Source organism: Amblyomma maculatum, chromosome 6, assembly GCF_055883805.1.
Source record: "Amblyomma maculatum isolate TAMU_Amacu chromosome 6, ASM5588380v1, whole genome shotgun sequence".
NCBI classification, from domain to species: domain Eukaryota; kingdom Metazoa; phylum Arthropoda; class Arachnida; order Ixodida; family Ixodidae; genus Amblyomma; species Amblyomma maculatum.
In genome coordinates this window covers 1,091,943-1,104,858 of record NC_139349.1, presented here as the reverse complement: position 1 = coordinate 1,104,858, position 12,916 = coordinate 1,091,943, and the positions used below count along the sequence as shown (strand labels likewise).

Sequence of the window (12,916 nt, the reverse complement as noted above, 5' to 3'; positions counted from 1 at the left end):
AATTACCCGTATTTTTCCACCTCCGCGACAGCGCAGTGCAACGGAGAGTCCTAGAGCCAACGCAGAGCTGCCAGGACGAGAGATGTAGATCTCCAACTCGACAACACCTAGATCTATTCTCGTCAAACCGGCGCGCAGGGCGGATCACCAGGATCGCCCTGAAACACGCGACTTCGCGCTGCTACTACACGGGGCACGACAGGCACTCTTAATAGCAATTAAACAATATTACACGAGACGACGCGCCGGTAGAGGCGACGTTGGCCACAGCGAAACGGGCAAAACAAGATAAAGGGAATCACATTCGCACTGTGGCGCAAAGCTGAGAGACGCAACACAGCAATCTGTTACGCCTCAGCTGCTACTTCCCACTCTACGCAAGGACGTTCGGGGCGCCCTACGGCGATAAGCCTCCAACCATGTCTCTCCCTCACCAATCGCGTAGGACATCCAGGAAGCTGGCAGCTTCGGAGACTAAGAGCCGGAATCACGAGGCATGTCATCCCGCTAAGGATGGTTCGCTAGCATTTTCGAAACCGAAGACGCAGTATAGTTACGGCCTCGGTCAGCCCCGAAGCTTTTGTCTATGTGGTCAGATATAACTAATTCTGTCATGCTGAGTGCAAATGACGACCCCCAAGACTGCATATCACAAACACATCTTCCGGACAGTCCTGTACGTGTTCCGTCATTCGTAGTCGACAAATGAGATTTAGTTAGGTCTTTCACATTCAAACAGGTTCGTAAGTTCAGGGCCTCGATGGCAGCGATATGTAGCTTCCGGTTCGGCACACGGACCATCGAACCGGGACACGGAATGCGGTGCGTCGCCTCGGGCGGAGGCATAGGGGCGCACTGAGGCGAGATACGTACCGCGGTTCGGCAGACCGACGAATCCCGAGGGCCGACGAGCCCGCTGACCCGTCGCAGAAGTCCGAGGCGGTCCGGCGGCCCGCTGGCGACCGCGGCTGGGCGCAGAGCGTGCGCTCCGTCGGGAGTCGGCCATGGCGGAGCCGCGCTCACTCGCGCCGGGGGACACTAGACGCGTGCCGCTTCTCCTGGCAGACTGTCGGCAAGCGCGCAAATGCCAGCGACAGCGCTGCTGGCGTTGAGTCAGTCTTTCTGGCTCAGCGGCGGCAACAGCGGATCCTCCGCTTTTTGTATTGTCCGCGCGTACAAGGCGATCGCGGCGCGCGTGTGTTGACACTGTAAAACGTGAGCCGACGAGTCAGCGCAGCTGGTACGCCGTGGCCGCCGACGACGTCGCACGCGCCGGTTCGACGACGTGCACCGCATCACCCATCTGCACGAGCGTATACGTCTGCTGTGGCGTATACGTCTCCAGTCGCCGTATATAGGCAGCCACGCGGGCATCTTTAAAAGAGCCGTTGAATTCCATTTGCTTTCTCACTCTCTCTCTTTTTTCAGCTCCCTTACTCTTCTCCTGCCCGTGCGAAAAGAGAAAATAAATTGAAAAGAAAAAAGGGTTCGGGAAAATGTGAAAAACTGGCGAGGATGTTGCTCCCATCTATGAGGGCAATTCATGCACGAACTGCTACATTTGGTTGGTATACGATTCTCCGCACTCCGGCAAGATAGATTGTAAAGCAATCCCTGTTTTTTGTGCTCTGTTTCCATTCTTGTTCTTGTACGCGAGTGAAACGAACCTTATCTCAGGATACGTTTACACGTTTCGCTAAACTATACACGCACATTCGTTGACAATACTGTGGTGACCTTGATATATCGAAGATACTATAGGAGATGGGCTTAGCGAGGCATTCTCACGGATGGTCTTGCAGTTGCGCAACCTGACTGTCTTTGTCAAATGCGATCTCTAGCCGACCGTGTTTCGCCTGTGCACTTTCAACAATTGAGACGAACAGCAGCTGTAGGCTAGTTCCTTGCCACTTCTATACTAATCGAAATTGCAACCCGCAAATGGGCAGAAGTAATGGTAAGTATATAACAGCTTCATCTTACCGGCACTCAGCTATGGGGCAAAAAAGCGAATGCTAACGAAAAGGCTTAAATTGAGGACCACACAGAAAGCAGTGGAACGGGAAACGGTAGGTGTAAGCTTAAAAGATGGGAGGCGTGCAGATTGGGTCCGAGAAATGACTAGCGCTAATGGCATTGATCAAGAAGATGAAATATTCGTGAACGGGACAAGTAATGCGAAGTGAGGCTAAGGGTAACAAATTCGACTCCAATTTTCGAGGCAAGGCAATCGTATAGCAAGGGAGCGGCAGAAAGTTAGGTGCTCGGATGAGATTAAGAGGTTTTCCGTAGATGCAGTCAGTTAATTGGAGGGATATGTAACGAACCTTTGCCCTGCAGTCGGTATAGTCCGGATGATGATGATGATCAATGGCCACATTTTACGTAAAATGTGCGCTCACAAAGGTATTCATCTCTGCTCAGCTAACACCTGCTTCACAAACTAAGAAAATGACCATACATTGCCTCGACGGCTACCATTTCCTTTGCTTACTTTGCGAGGGTCGCATTTCTGCTGTCCACGTAATGACCAAAAATGCAGTATAGCTGCGAATGGCGGACGTTTGAAAACACGTTACGCAAAATACCTTATGTCGCCACTAGCGCGGAGGTCACAAACACATCCCGATTACGCGTCTTTCTTCCTTAACGTGAAAGTGCTGGGTCGCAAAGAATCAGAGGAGGTCCTTCATTTAGCTTAGCCAAGAGTCATGTGTAGTGCCAGCCAGAATCTTTAAACCTACTGATCCAAAGCAGCCGCAACAGAAGCCTGGGCTGTTCATGCAGCAAGGCCACTCGATAGTCGTCGACACCAAACTCAGCTGTAAAGACGGCAAAGCCTTTGGTGACAAAACTATTTGCGTTTTTTTCGGTCACTCAGGCGAAGTCAGCGTCGTGTTTCAGTCGTCTTACACAGAGAGCCGTATACATTTAATGTTTCCTCTCCGAACACGCTCTCCGGAGCCGAAGCAAATCCGCGTTGTTGATCACAACGCGACGGTGAAACCGGTTTTCCACTTCCGAATGAAACCAGTCCAAACGTCGGCATCTAAAGATTTATTTATTTAGTATACAAGCATGTGACGCGAGGAGATTATTAGTCTTTAAGTCACCGTCCCTCGAACACTACATTTTTCTACAGCATTGCCCTTTCCTTTTTCTGAATACGGAGCATTTAGAAGAAGAACTTTTTTTCTCCCCTGCCGATCTTTTGGCTACACCACATTAAGGCTCCCGCTTGTCTCTCTCTCTATGCACACATGCACCTCAAGCCGGTGAAAAAAAAAAAAAAAAAAAGACTAACGTTGTATTCCTCTTCGCAGTACAGAAGAGCGAACCGCTAAGATTAAGATACCAGCAGCAGCTGTTCAAAGAATTCGGGGTGCACTCGATGGATAAATTTTAGTTGTAATCTTGCGATACTGTGACTTTTTGCTTGTCCGCCATTTCTTCTCTAACTTCCTAATACCAGCCGAAGTGCTGGGTAAAACCTGAGCGATCAGCATGGCGGCGAGCTTCTGTATACACGTGTGCCTTGCATCGCGCATCGCTTGCCCCCGTGCCGGGGCAGCCCCCCATGCCTTAGTCACCGGCCCGGAGCTTCCGGCGCCGGTCACAGATCGAGGGCCGCGGAGCTTCCTGGTAGCAGAGCGCCGAAGGCAGCGCAGCAACAGCGTCGCGAGGTGAACGCCCGGCCGAAGGCATCGAACAGACTATTCTCGGTAATCGGGACGCCCATTGTGCACTGCGCGTCGAAACCACGGCGCAGACTGCAAATGTCGCTGGACTCCACTCTGGGGTTGACGGAATGGCGTTTCGATTTTACTGCGATAGCTTTAACAGGGAACGTCTCGATAAGGTTAACGGCATCGTTATCGGATACGTAGTATCGTAATGAAGAACTCGCTGCGCTCATCTGCGGTTCCGTAACTATGCCCAGGTGGCCTTTTTGAATGTGTCATCTCTGGTCATGAGCAATACTTAGGCAGGCGTAGGTATCGGTGCTTTGCAAAATCTAGCGCGTCTTTCTTTTCAGTAATAAGATTCTTGAAGGTACCTAAATGAGAATAGTTGTTAGCGCCGTAAAGTTCAAGCGCAGTGACGCAGCGAATGATCTGATTTATTTGGCTCAATTAATCTCTTATGATACAACTTAGCCTTTGTTAATTGACGTGATTGTTCCTTGCAATTGAGTGTTTGGACTCACGATTACCTTCCTACTGCAAATCAAACACGCATAATATATATGCACCGCCATTCATGCAGTTGCGTCGAAGAAATAGCTCTACATCTATCCCTACAACCACGCAGGCCGATATTCTGGGAATTTATCCTTCGACTTTCAATTTGTGTCAACTTATGGATGCTCAGATTATTACGGATTTGTCTCATTGATCTTTATAGCCATTTTACCTATAAAGTGTCCTGGATAAGATTTTGCTGCCTATTCCCTGTCGCATTTTCTTCCGCTTTTATTATCTTTGCAAAAAAAAAAAAAAAGAGAGAACTAACAAACAGTGCTTCAAAAAATGCAGATCTGATCAATGAGATTTATGTGGCATATACACATTTCCTGCGACTTGCATGGAGGAATAAGAAATGAACGCCGGCGCGACAATGTGCCTCCGACCAATCACAGGCCGGTCATGTAACCTTCCAAACTGCCACATGTGAGAGGCCCGCTCATGATTTTTTCCAAGTTACGAGGTTTCAAACGAGGGATACAAGGGTCCAGATGTTTGTCACCTGTTAACAGTGCTTAAAGTCTGGCTCTATTGGATAGGGCTCTCTACTGATTAAGCACAGGTTTGAGCACAGGTTTGAGCACAGGTGGAGAGGGAAATAAAGAGTAAGAGAGAGAATGCGGCTTGTGATCTCTAAACTCTCATTTCAAATGGTTGTTCACTTGTGCTGCATAGAAGGTCAAAGAAAGGCCTGTAATATCCTTATTTAGCAACCCACTTCAACGGAACATATCATCCGATAGCTATTTTAGTGAAAGTAAAATGAAACCAAAGCCATTTTCTTTTCTTTGGCAAATAGTGCCTCTTGGTGGCTGTCTACCATCACCCATCCCCTCCATGCCCTTGTCTACCGTCTTCCTCCCAACCTCTCTACCTTCCTCACTACCACCCTCCCTGTCCTCCTGCAAAATGTTCTAAGGACTCCCTTAGCAGGTGACGTTCAACTTCGCGAAACTGAGTGAGAAAAGAAAAATGAATGTGACGTGGTTTTACTGCGCGTGGTTTAACAAACCAACTCGCCCAGCTTTCTGTCCTCCAGAAAAATGAATGTTCAACGGCTTTATTTTCCGCTGTATACCTTGACTGCTTGCATGGTATATTTCTACAACCTCTATCGGTAACCCTGAAAGATAACACGGTTTATCCATGTCTCTTTATTATGTTGGAGCCAACTGTGTTTTCAGTGCCCACGTGGCCATGCAAACCATAACGCGTATTTATGCCTAACAGTGTCAATACTTAACTGCTTTTCACCTCATCTTGGTTTTTGCGCAGTTTTGCAGGATGCCCAAATTCCTATCGACTACCTCGCATGTCCTCCCAATGTCATCTTTATTATTTTTTTCATTTTGAGTGACTTTTCTTTCCACTCCCTTGTCTTTCTCGTTCTACCTTCCGCCTCTTTGCCAGTTTCCCTTCGCACGGGAAAGGTGGCCATTGTTGCCATTCACACACCTGCCAGCTCTCCTCACACCTTTGTGATCATTCAATCCCTCCTCCCCTCCGAAAACGGCTGCCATGTTTTCCTTTCCTCATGTTTTCCTTTCCTCGCCCTGTTCCAGTTTTGATTACTTTTTAGTTCATTTCGCTTCCTCTCTGGCACCTGGCCTTGATCTGCTAAATTAGAAATTATGAAACAAAATTAAAAAGAAAAGCAAATAGCGCTTCCCCTTCACCTCCCTTTTCTTCTGACGATGCCTGGCATCGCCGTCGTCTCGCCGTCTTTATTTATCCAGCAGCGACGATCGCCTGCAGTGCCGCCCAGATTGCGTCAAACGGGCCTCGAAAATAGAATTTCGCCGACGGCCCGCGGCCACAGTGCGGGCTTCTTTCTGGTCCCGCAAGGCGCTGCGTCATCACCACCTTTTCACCTGAGGGAGCCGTCCTTCCCTTTGTCTCTCCATAATACACAGCATACCTCACAAAATATTGCCTACAATGTATCGGTGCCCACCGCGCTCCACGATGTATGCGGGGGCTATGCAGGGGGAAGAATGCCGTATTGAAATTGGTAGGCGACTTCGTAAACCTTCAGCACTACTCCAAGTTAAAAAGCTTCTGAAAGTGAGCGACCTTCGAACACGTCTTGTATACAAAGGCTGTCTTATCCAAATTGAACGCTCTTTGAACCCCATATAAAGGGATCAAAGCGACGGCCTGCTAGGGGCAGTATTTAGGTCTCAGGTTGGAGAGTTAGTTGGTTAGTTTGCACACTCGAAAAGGAAGCGCGAAGAGGGGACGGGACGGACGCGCAAGGAAGCAGCAGGCGAAGGCACTGAAACGCGCGCATGTCTATATGACGGCGTACCTACATGCGCCTAGATGAACTACTTATGTTCCGTGTAGTTCTTTTTTGTTATTGGGGACCTTGACCTCAACCTAGTCCATGCACAAATTTCTCCTGAACTGCATTGGCTTGGGAACCAAATCCAAATTATCACGACGCAAGTCCTATTCTGGCAGCTGAAGTGTCTGGTTGGTCTGATGCTTTTTCTGCCTTCTCATCCTCTTATTTTATTTTTATTTTTTTTTTTGCATTAGAAATGTCTGCCAGCGACAGATGTAGATGCTCCATATCTATCCTATGGCATCCAAGAATGATCTCATGGCATAGAAGGCTGAAGCAAGGGAATGTTAACACTTCAAGCGACGCTCACGATAAGGGGCACAAGATGATGACATCTCCATAGTATGCCACTCAAGTATAAACGTGTTTCAGCGAAGTAATATTTTGCATACCGCCTTTTGTCTATCACTGCCTGCCTCGCCTCTCCTCGGCTCCATGATATTTCCCGCAGCCTTCAAAGCTGCCACGCTCTGCGGAGTGAAAAATAGTGCAAACACGCTTGGCTGGCTATGTGAAGCCACTTCCGGCAAGGACCACTGCGGCGCCCTCTGGCCGGCCTACGAACGCGGAGGAAGTGACGCAGCGTGTTGGGCCCGTTCGAGTGACGTCTCGACGCACCGCTCCGCCTGCTGACTGATGAGAATGTCGGTGGCACGTAGTACGAAGCGCATGCTGGCAGCGCACCTGGGCCCGACAATGCGAGCTCTAGACTTGGGGTCATTAGCGCGCGGTTGCGCTGCAGTCACCAAGCGGAGAGCACTCCTTCATTTGCTCAAATACTACCAGGATCGGCATCACGATCCAGTAGCAAGATGTGTAAGCTTCGAGCTGACTTGAGCACCTCCATACGCTCCACTCTTCCTCCCTGCCTGCCTACACGTCAGACTCGAGAGAGAGCCACATTACTCGAAAAATATTAAGTATTCTGATTCAAATCTAGACGTGCAGGTAGGCAGAATTACTGCACAACAGTTGCTCTAACCGAACTTACCGACAAAATCAAACGAACTTTAGGATAACAGCCTTTATTCAGGTGCCAGTTTCACTGATTAACTAAACTTTGTTGGAGGAGTTGATATAATATTTTACTCGAATTAAACGCTCAAGGCATATGTAGTCCTAAACTAATCTTGATCCTTCGTCACTTAGCAGACAGACTTTGGGTAGTTCAGACAAGAAACATATTTTCTGCAGAGGAAGAATTTGGGTGTTAATAAAAAAGCGTAATAATTTTCCGCATCGCATCTAAATATTTTTATATAAGTCTGTGTATTAGAGCGGGGCAACGCTTATAACACTCTTATTTCATAAACCCACAGAATGTCCTCATGACGCTCAGGCGTCATACTTCGCCCATGTCTGACGTATTCTGTAATCTAAACATATTTCAGAGAGTAACTGAGACTCATCAGAAATTTTGAGCCTTCATTTTTGCGTTCGGAACGAATATATAATATTTAATTGTATTCGTGTTCTCAATTTGGTTGATGCAACATTAAAATACCAAATTTGCTGAGCAAAGTAACCTGGTGCTGCCATAATCCCGCAGCACGGTCATACTCTCGGGAATATTCATCTGCAACTCATTGCCACCAGCATCAAGTAATGCCACACATTATATTTATTGCGCTGCGCACCAAAAAAATATATTTCTTGAATACTTTGCCGTAATACTCGCGGTAATATTTGCCTCCGTTTACCACATCAAATCGAATGATTTACAAAATTAATTTATAAAATATCCTGAGCTCCCCCGCCCCTCTGTTATGTATCGACTGCACGTTGCATTGCTATCATTATATGTACATTTTACTTTGTATTTTGATTCCGTTATTTGCATTACACTGCTATACAGTTGTAATATGTGTTGCATTATTACACAATGTTTGTGTACTGTGTACTCTCATTTTGCTTTTGATAATACTTTTCATTATCTCAGTTGATGAATATCTATGGGATGTATCTGCTGACAGGAGGTAACCATTTGGGTGCGCACTCGACGGCGGAACGCCGCAGCCACCGAAGCACGCCGCCACCGGTGAGGATGGTTAAAATAAGCGGCGACCCCAATACGAGTAGCAGGGGGCCGCTGATCCGGCGTGTTAGTTTGACGAGATGTGCGTTGCAGCGTGTTAGGTTGCGGAATTCCGGCTCGCATAGTGGAGAGAGCGCGTACATTGCATCCGCGCGCTTACGCAAGCCGCGCACGCGTCGCTCCGTCAGCGGCGTTCTGGTGGCAGCAGCCTCTCGACCGGTTCGGGCCGCGTCTCCAGTTGCAAGCCCGGTGGCAGGAAACGCCGCAACAGTGCTCTCCGACGACGCGGTCGCCGAGCTCGCGCAAGCCATGTTTGTGCTGAGTTTTGCACAGAGCTGCGCGCCCATCGCGGATATCGTCGATTTTGCGCGATTTAACACTAAGAAGGTGCGCGCCGTCATCTGCAAGCATCGGACCTCCTTAGAGATCAAATGTCTGCCTATATCACCTGCGCATTGAGAGCAGCAGGGCTGTCATAAGTTCCTCACGACCCGATAGCCCCCGTGGGCAGGAGTCTTTGGACAGATTCAGTGCTAGAAGAAAACGGTAAAAACGCCATGTGGGAAAATTCGGAGGCTCGCGGAGGGTATGGAGAGCGAGATGTGGCCGGCGAAGACTGTTGGGCGCCGAGTAAATTACCATTTATGATGGGCCGGTCCTGTGTTTAACTAAGGGATCGGCAAGCCGTTCGGCAAACCCTCGTTATGGCGTCCCTCCGTAAGCACTTGTGAGCCTTCGCGAGAAGCATTTAATCTGCATATACAGGCATAGACGAAGACTGTATCGCTGCTTCGACGAGCAAGAGCGCAGATGTGACAATTTCCACGCAAGGTCATCCCAACATCTAGGTCACGACTAAACTCCGTTCAGCGCAGCTCTCAACAGCGTACAGTGGCGGGCGTCAAACGTCCGGGGTTTCGCCAGCAAGAGGCCCTACACAAACTGGCCTATGCTATCGGCGTCGAAGGAGGCGGCAGAGCAAGACGGACAATTCCCACACCCGCGGCAGTCCGCAAGCTCACAGATACGTCACGCGCACTAGCTCGCTCCTCGGAGGAAACTAATACACGGTCCAAGGGGCGAGCTTAAAATAATACTCGAAATGTCGGTCGCTATCCCCCTCGTACCTACAGCCTATGTATACGCCGAAGACAAGATGGACACGGGCTAATCCCGAGTCACGTATGGGGGGCCTGCAACGATCTCCTACTCTCTGCGGCAGCGAGGAAAAGAGCACTGCTCGGACAAAAATTGTGGTCGCTTTTCAACTACACCATTAAGTTATTACCATAGTGATCGAAATATATCCAGCATATATATGCAATGATCGACCTAGTCCTAAATGTTTTGCCAGCTCATTAAGACAGGCATGCGCTACACACAGTCGCTTGTTCGTACGTTTCGATTCAAAATTTGTGGTAAACGATGGATGCACGACGGCATTGTGCTTTAGCTAGATTCCACCAGACATGGAGGCGCAAGCAGAAACCGACCCTTTCAATCCTACTGCTCGTATAGAGCACTTGATTTCTGCTCTAAAATAAAGTGCTTTTACTACTACTAGTAGCACAACTGGAGCCACATGTCGGCTAATCGTACAGAACGCCCCCTTACGGCCACCGACATGCCGCCATCCCCACAAAGAACAAGACATTTTTGCTTCTCGACACATGCTATGTAGAATAGACATGCGTTTCCGGCGTCATAGTGAAGAACTACTCCAACTCCAAGTACGCGTAGCGTATTTTCATTTTTTTTCCCTCAGTTTGCATCGCGCTAGTGGAACATTAACCCAGGAGACAAAAGGAAGCAATGTCAGAAATGAACTCCTGTCGAAGCCCTCTTCAATGCTTGTCTTCTTTCCTCGCTAACAAAGCGTCACAAATGGATGAACTGCTATACAGCTTTTCGTACTTATGTTCTTTCTTTTCTAATACTGCATGCGTCGATCAGCAACAGTTCCCTTAACCGGTTTGATATCATCTTTCCTGCTTGCCTCTTGCCCAGGAGTATCCTTTTAAAGAGAGAGGAGTGGGCGGAGCAGAGAACCTAAATTATACCATTAGCGGAACCTGTTCTACGGCTTTATATACCTGACCTTATACAAGACACGAAGACAGCAGATCTGTTGCCAAGTTGTTTACACCATCCTCAGCATCATTTCCCCAGCTTCACACGTCAGAAAATGAGCCTTCCAATCTACGATGCCTGGTAATTACGAGAGAAGACTATAGTGTCCCAAGCTTCTGCTGTGTAAACAAACCTTGAACCATTCCATTGGACAGAAGCATGACGGGCATTAGGATATATGTATAGAAGTCAAGCCACTCACGAAACTCGCACGTTACTCGCTCGCTAAGTAATTCAGACTGCATCAAGAAAAGTGAGCTCATCACGGCATCTGGTGATTGGTAGTCAGCAACTAGGTACTGTGTTAACGAGTAGCTATCGAAGAAAACCATGATAATGTGTTAACTACAGCTATCAAAACAAAGATTGCCTAGCAGTAAAGCAAAGGTGAAGCCAAGAGACATAGATGGGTAGACAAGAGATTTTGTAGGGACAAGTCGACAAAGCCGATATACACGCCACGAATATAGTGGTACTAAATTAATTTTTCCTACACTTGACCTGATACAGCTGCTCCGTCCGTTTGATGATGACAATCATCCCCTACCTTGCCTTGCTCCGTCAGGCACCGGGCTAGTTGTCGCCAGTTGAGAGCGCTAACTCCTTCGCAGGCGCGCTGCTCACTCGGCTGACGTGAAGAAACCCCGATGCGCCAACGCGTTTCATAATTCATCACGCATGAGTTGGGAGAATGGGTTGCAATGAAAAAAAGAAAACAACTGGCGGATACAGAGCGACGTGTTCACGGAAGCCGGATCGATTGAAGCCAACAGCGCGCTCGATTTCACATCGCTTGGGAGTTGCACTCCTTGCTCGGTGAGGATCGCTCCTATATATGTGTCACGAATGAACCCTTTAATTTATACTGTAAACTTTTGATTGATTGATTGAATGTACGTGATATATAAATGTGCCTGGAAGTCTGATGTCTGGATGTGGTGGTCGCACTTCTACCATTGCACAATGCATGAATCCCCACCACAGGGACAGCAAACCAAAGATGGGGCGACGGGATGGACAGCTGTCACCTTGGAAAAGTGCTGTAAATCATAAATGTTCACAGTATCTCAATTCTCCCCTTCGCCTTACGGCAGAACAGATTTTAATCGATACGAAGGCTGAGTGATAGTATAGTTCCCCAATCTATTCTCAATCTGGCTCCATTACCTTTCACTTAGCAGTCTACTGCGATCCCGATGCTATTTTTACCCTATTTTGATTCGTCCACGCTCCTTTTATCCATTTTTAGGTAATCATTCTTGACCAGTTTGATTTTTGCTGGTTCATTTTTAGCGCAGTCTCTGCCTCCTCTGGCACAGAAATGGATAGGTGATTTCTGTCACACCTCCTGCCTTGGTTGACAGGTAGGTGCAGGATCCACAGACGCCGACGCTGCCGCAGAGTCTTCTCCTTCAAGGTACTTCCAACCCTATCGCATTATAGCACAACACTAGTATGGCATCCCTGGCTTCATGTAAGTACTAAGCTTGCATGCCTCAGTGAATTTCGTGTAAGAGAAATGGATGCGAGACCCTTCGCTGCGACGCCCCTCGCGTGCTGCATAGAGCAGTGCAATACGGTAGGCGTCTTCGGAGATTTTAAATTGTCATATTTCGCTCGTCACGACCACTGTATTCTTCCTCATCATCACCAGCATATAAGTTGAATGCTCTGAGAACAGAGGCCTCTTTCCATGACCTCCAATTGTTTCTGATCGGCTCCGGCTGCACTCAGCGTTGATATCTCTACGCGTGGCCCTATTTAATGCCGCAACCGGGTTCAATCGCAGCAGCGCTGACCTCGCTACTCAGCTGGTGATGTCTCCGTGCCCCACTATCTTTGCTCTGCTATTTTTTGCCGTTGGAAAGCGCTTGGAGCCTGCAAGGGCGCGCAACGGGAACGCGTTGTGGTCGCTACCCACCCCCTTTAATCCCGTGCGTTGCGTGACCCAGACACGGCGCGTTCTGTGCTGCGCAGACTGCGGCAGCGAGAGCGACAACTCCCAGCCCTTTTCGCTCCTGCGCGGAAAAACACCCGTCGCCTGCTTCCGTCCCCATCCTCGCTCGGCCATCTTTGAGAACCGCATTCTCTCTCGCGTTTAGGTAGGCACGCCAGCGGGTTTAGAAAGAGAGAACAAGGTGGCGCTAGTGATATGTCTTA

General features: G+C 48.5%; 1 protein-coding gene across 2 annotated transcripts in view; it reads right to left on the bottom strand.

Annotated features, from left to right (window-relative positions):
- The window catches only part of LOC146184933 (uncharacterized), a 91,012-nt gene that overhangs the window by 68,515 nt on the left and 9,581 nt on the right, over nucleotides 1-12,916 (bottom strand). The window contains exon 1 of one of the 2 annotated variants that reach the window (XM_084605904.1): nucleotides 874-1,099. The exons of the other annotated variant lie outside the window; for it this stretch is intronic. Coding sequence (XP_084462030.1) covers nucleotides 874-1,006 — 133 coding nt within the window. The 5' untranslated portion in view covers nucleotides 1,007-1,099. Of the gene's footprint in view, nucleotides 1-873; nucleotides 1,100-12,916 lie in introns of those variants that run through there. 2 annotated transcript variants of the gene reach the window in all.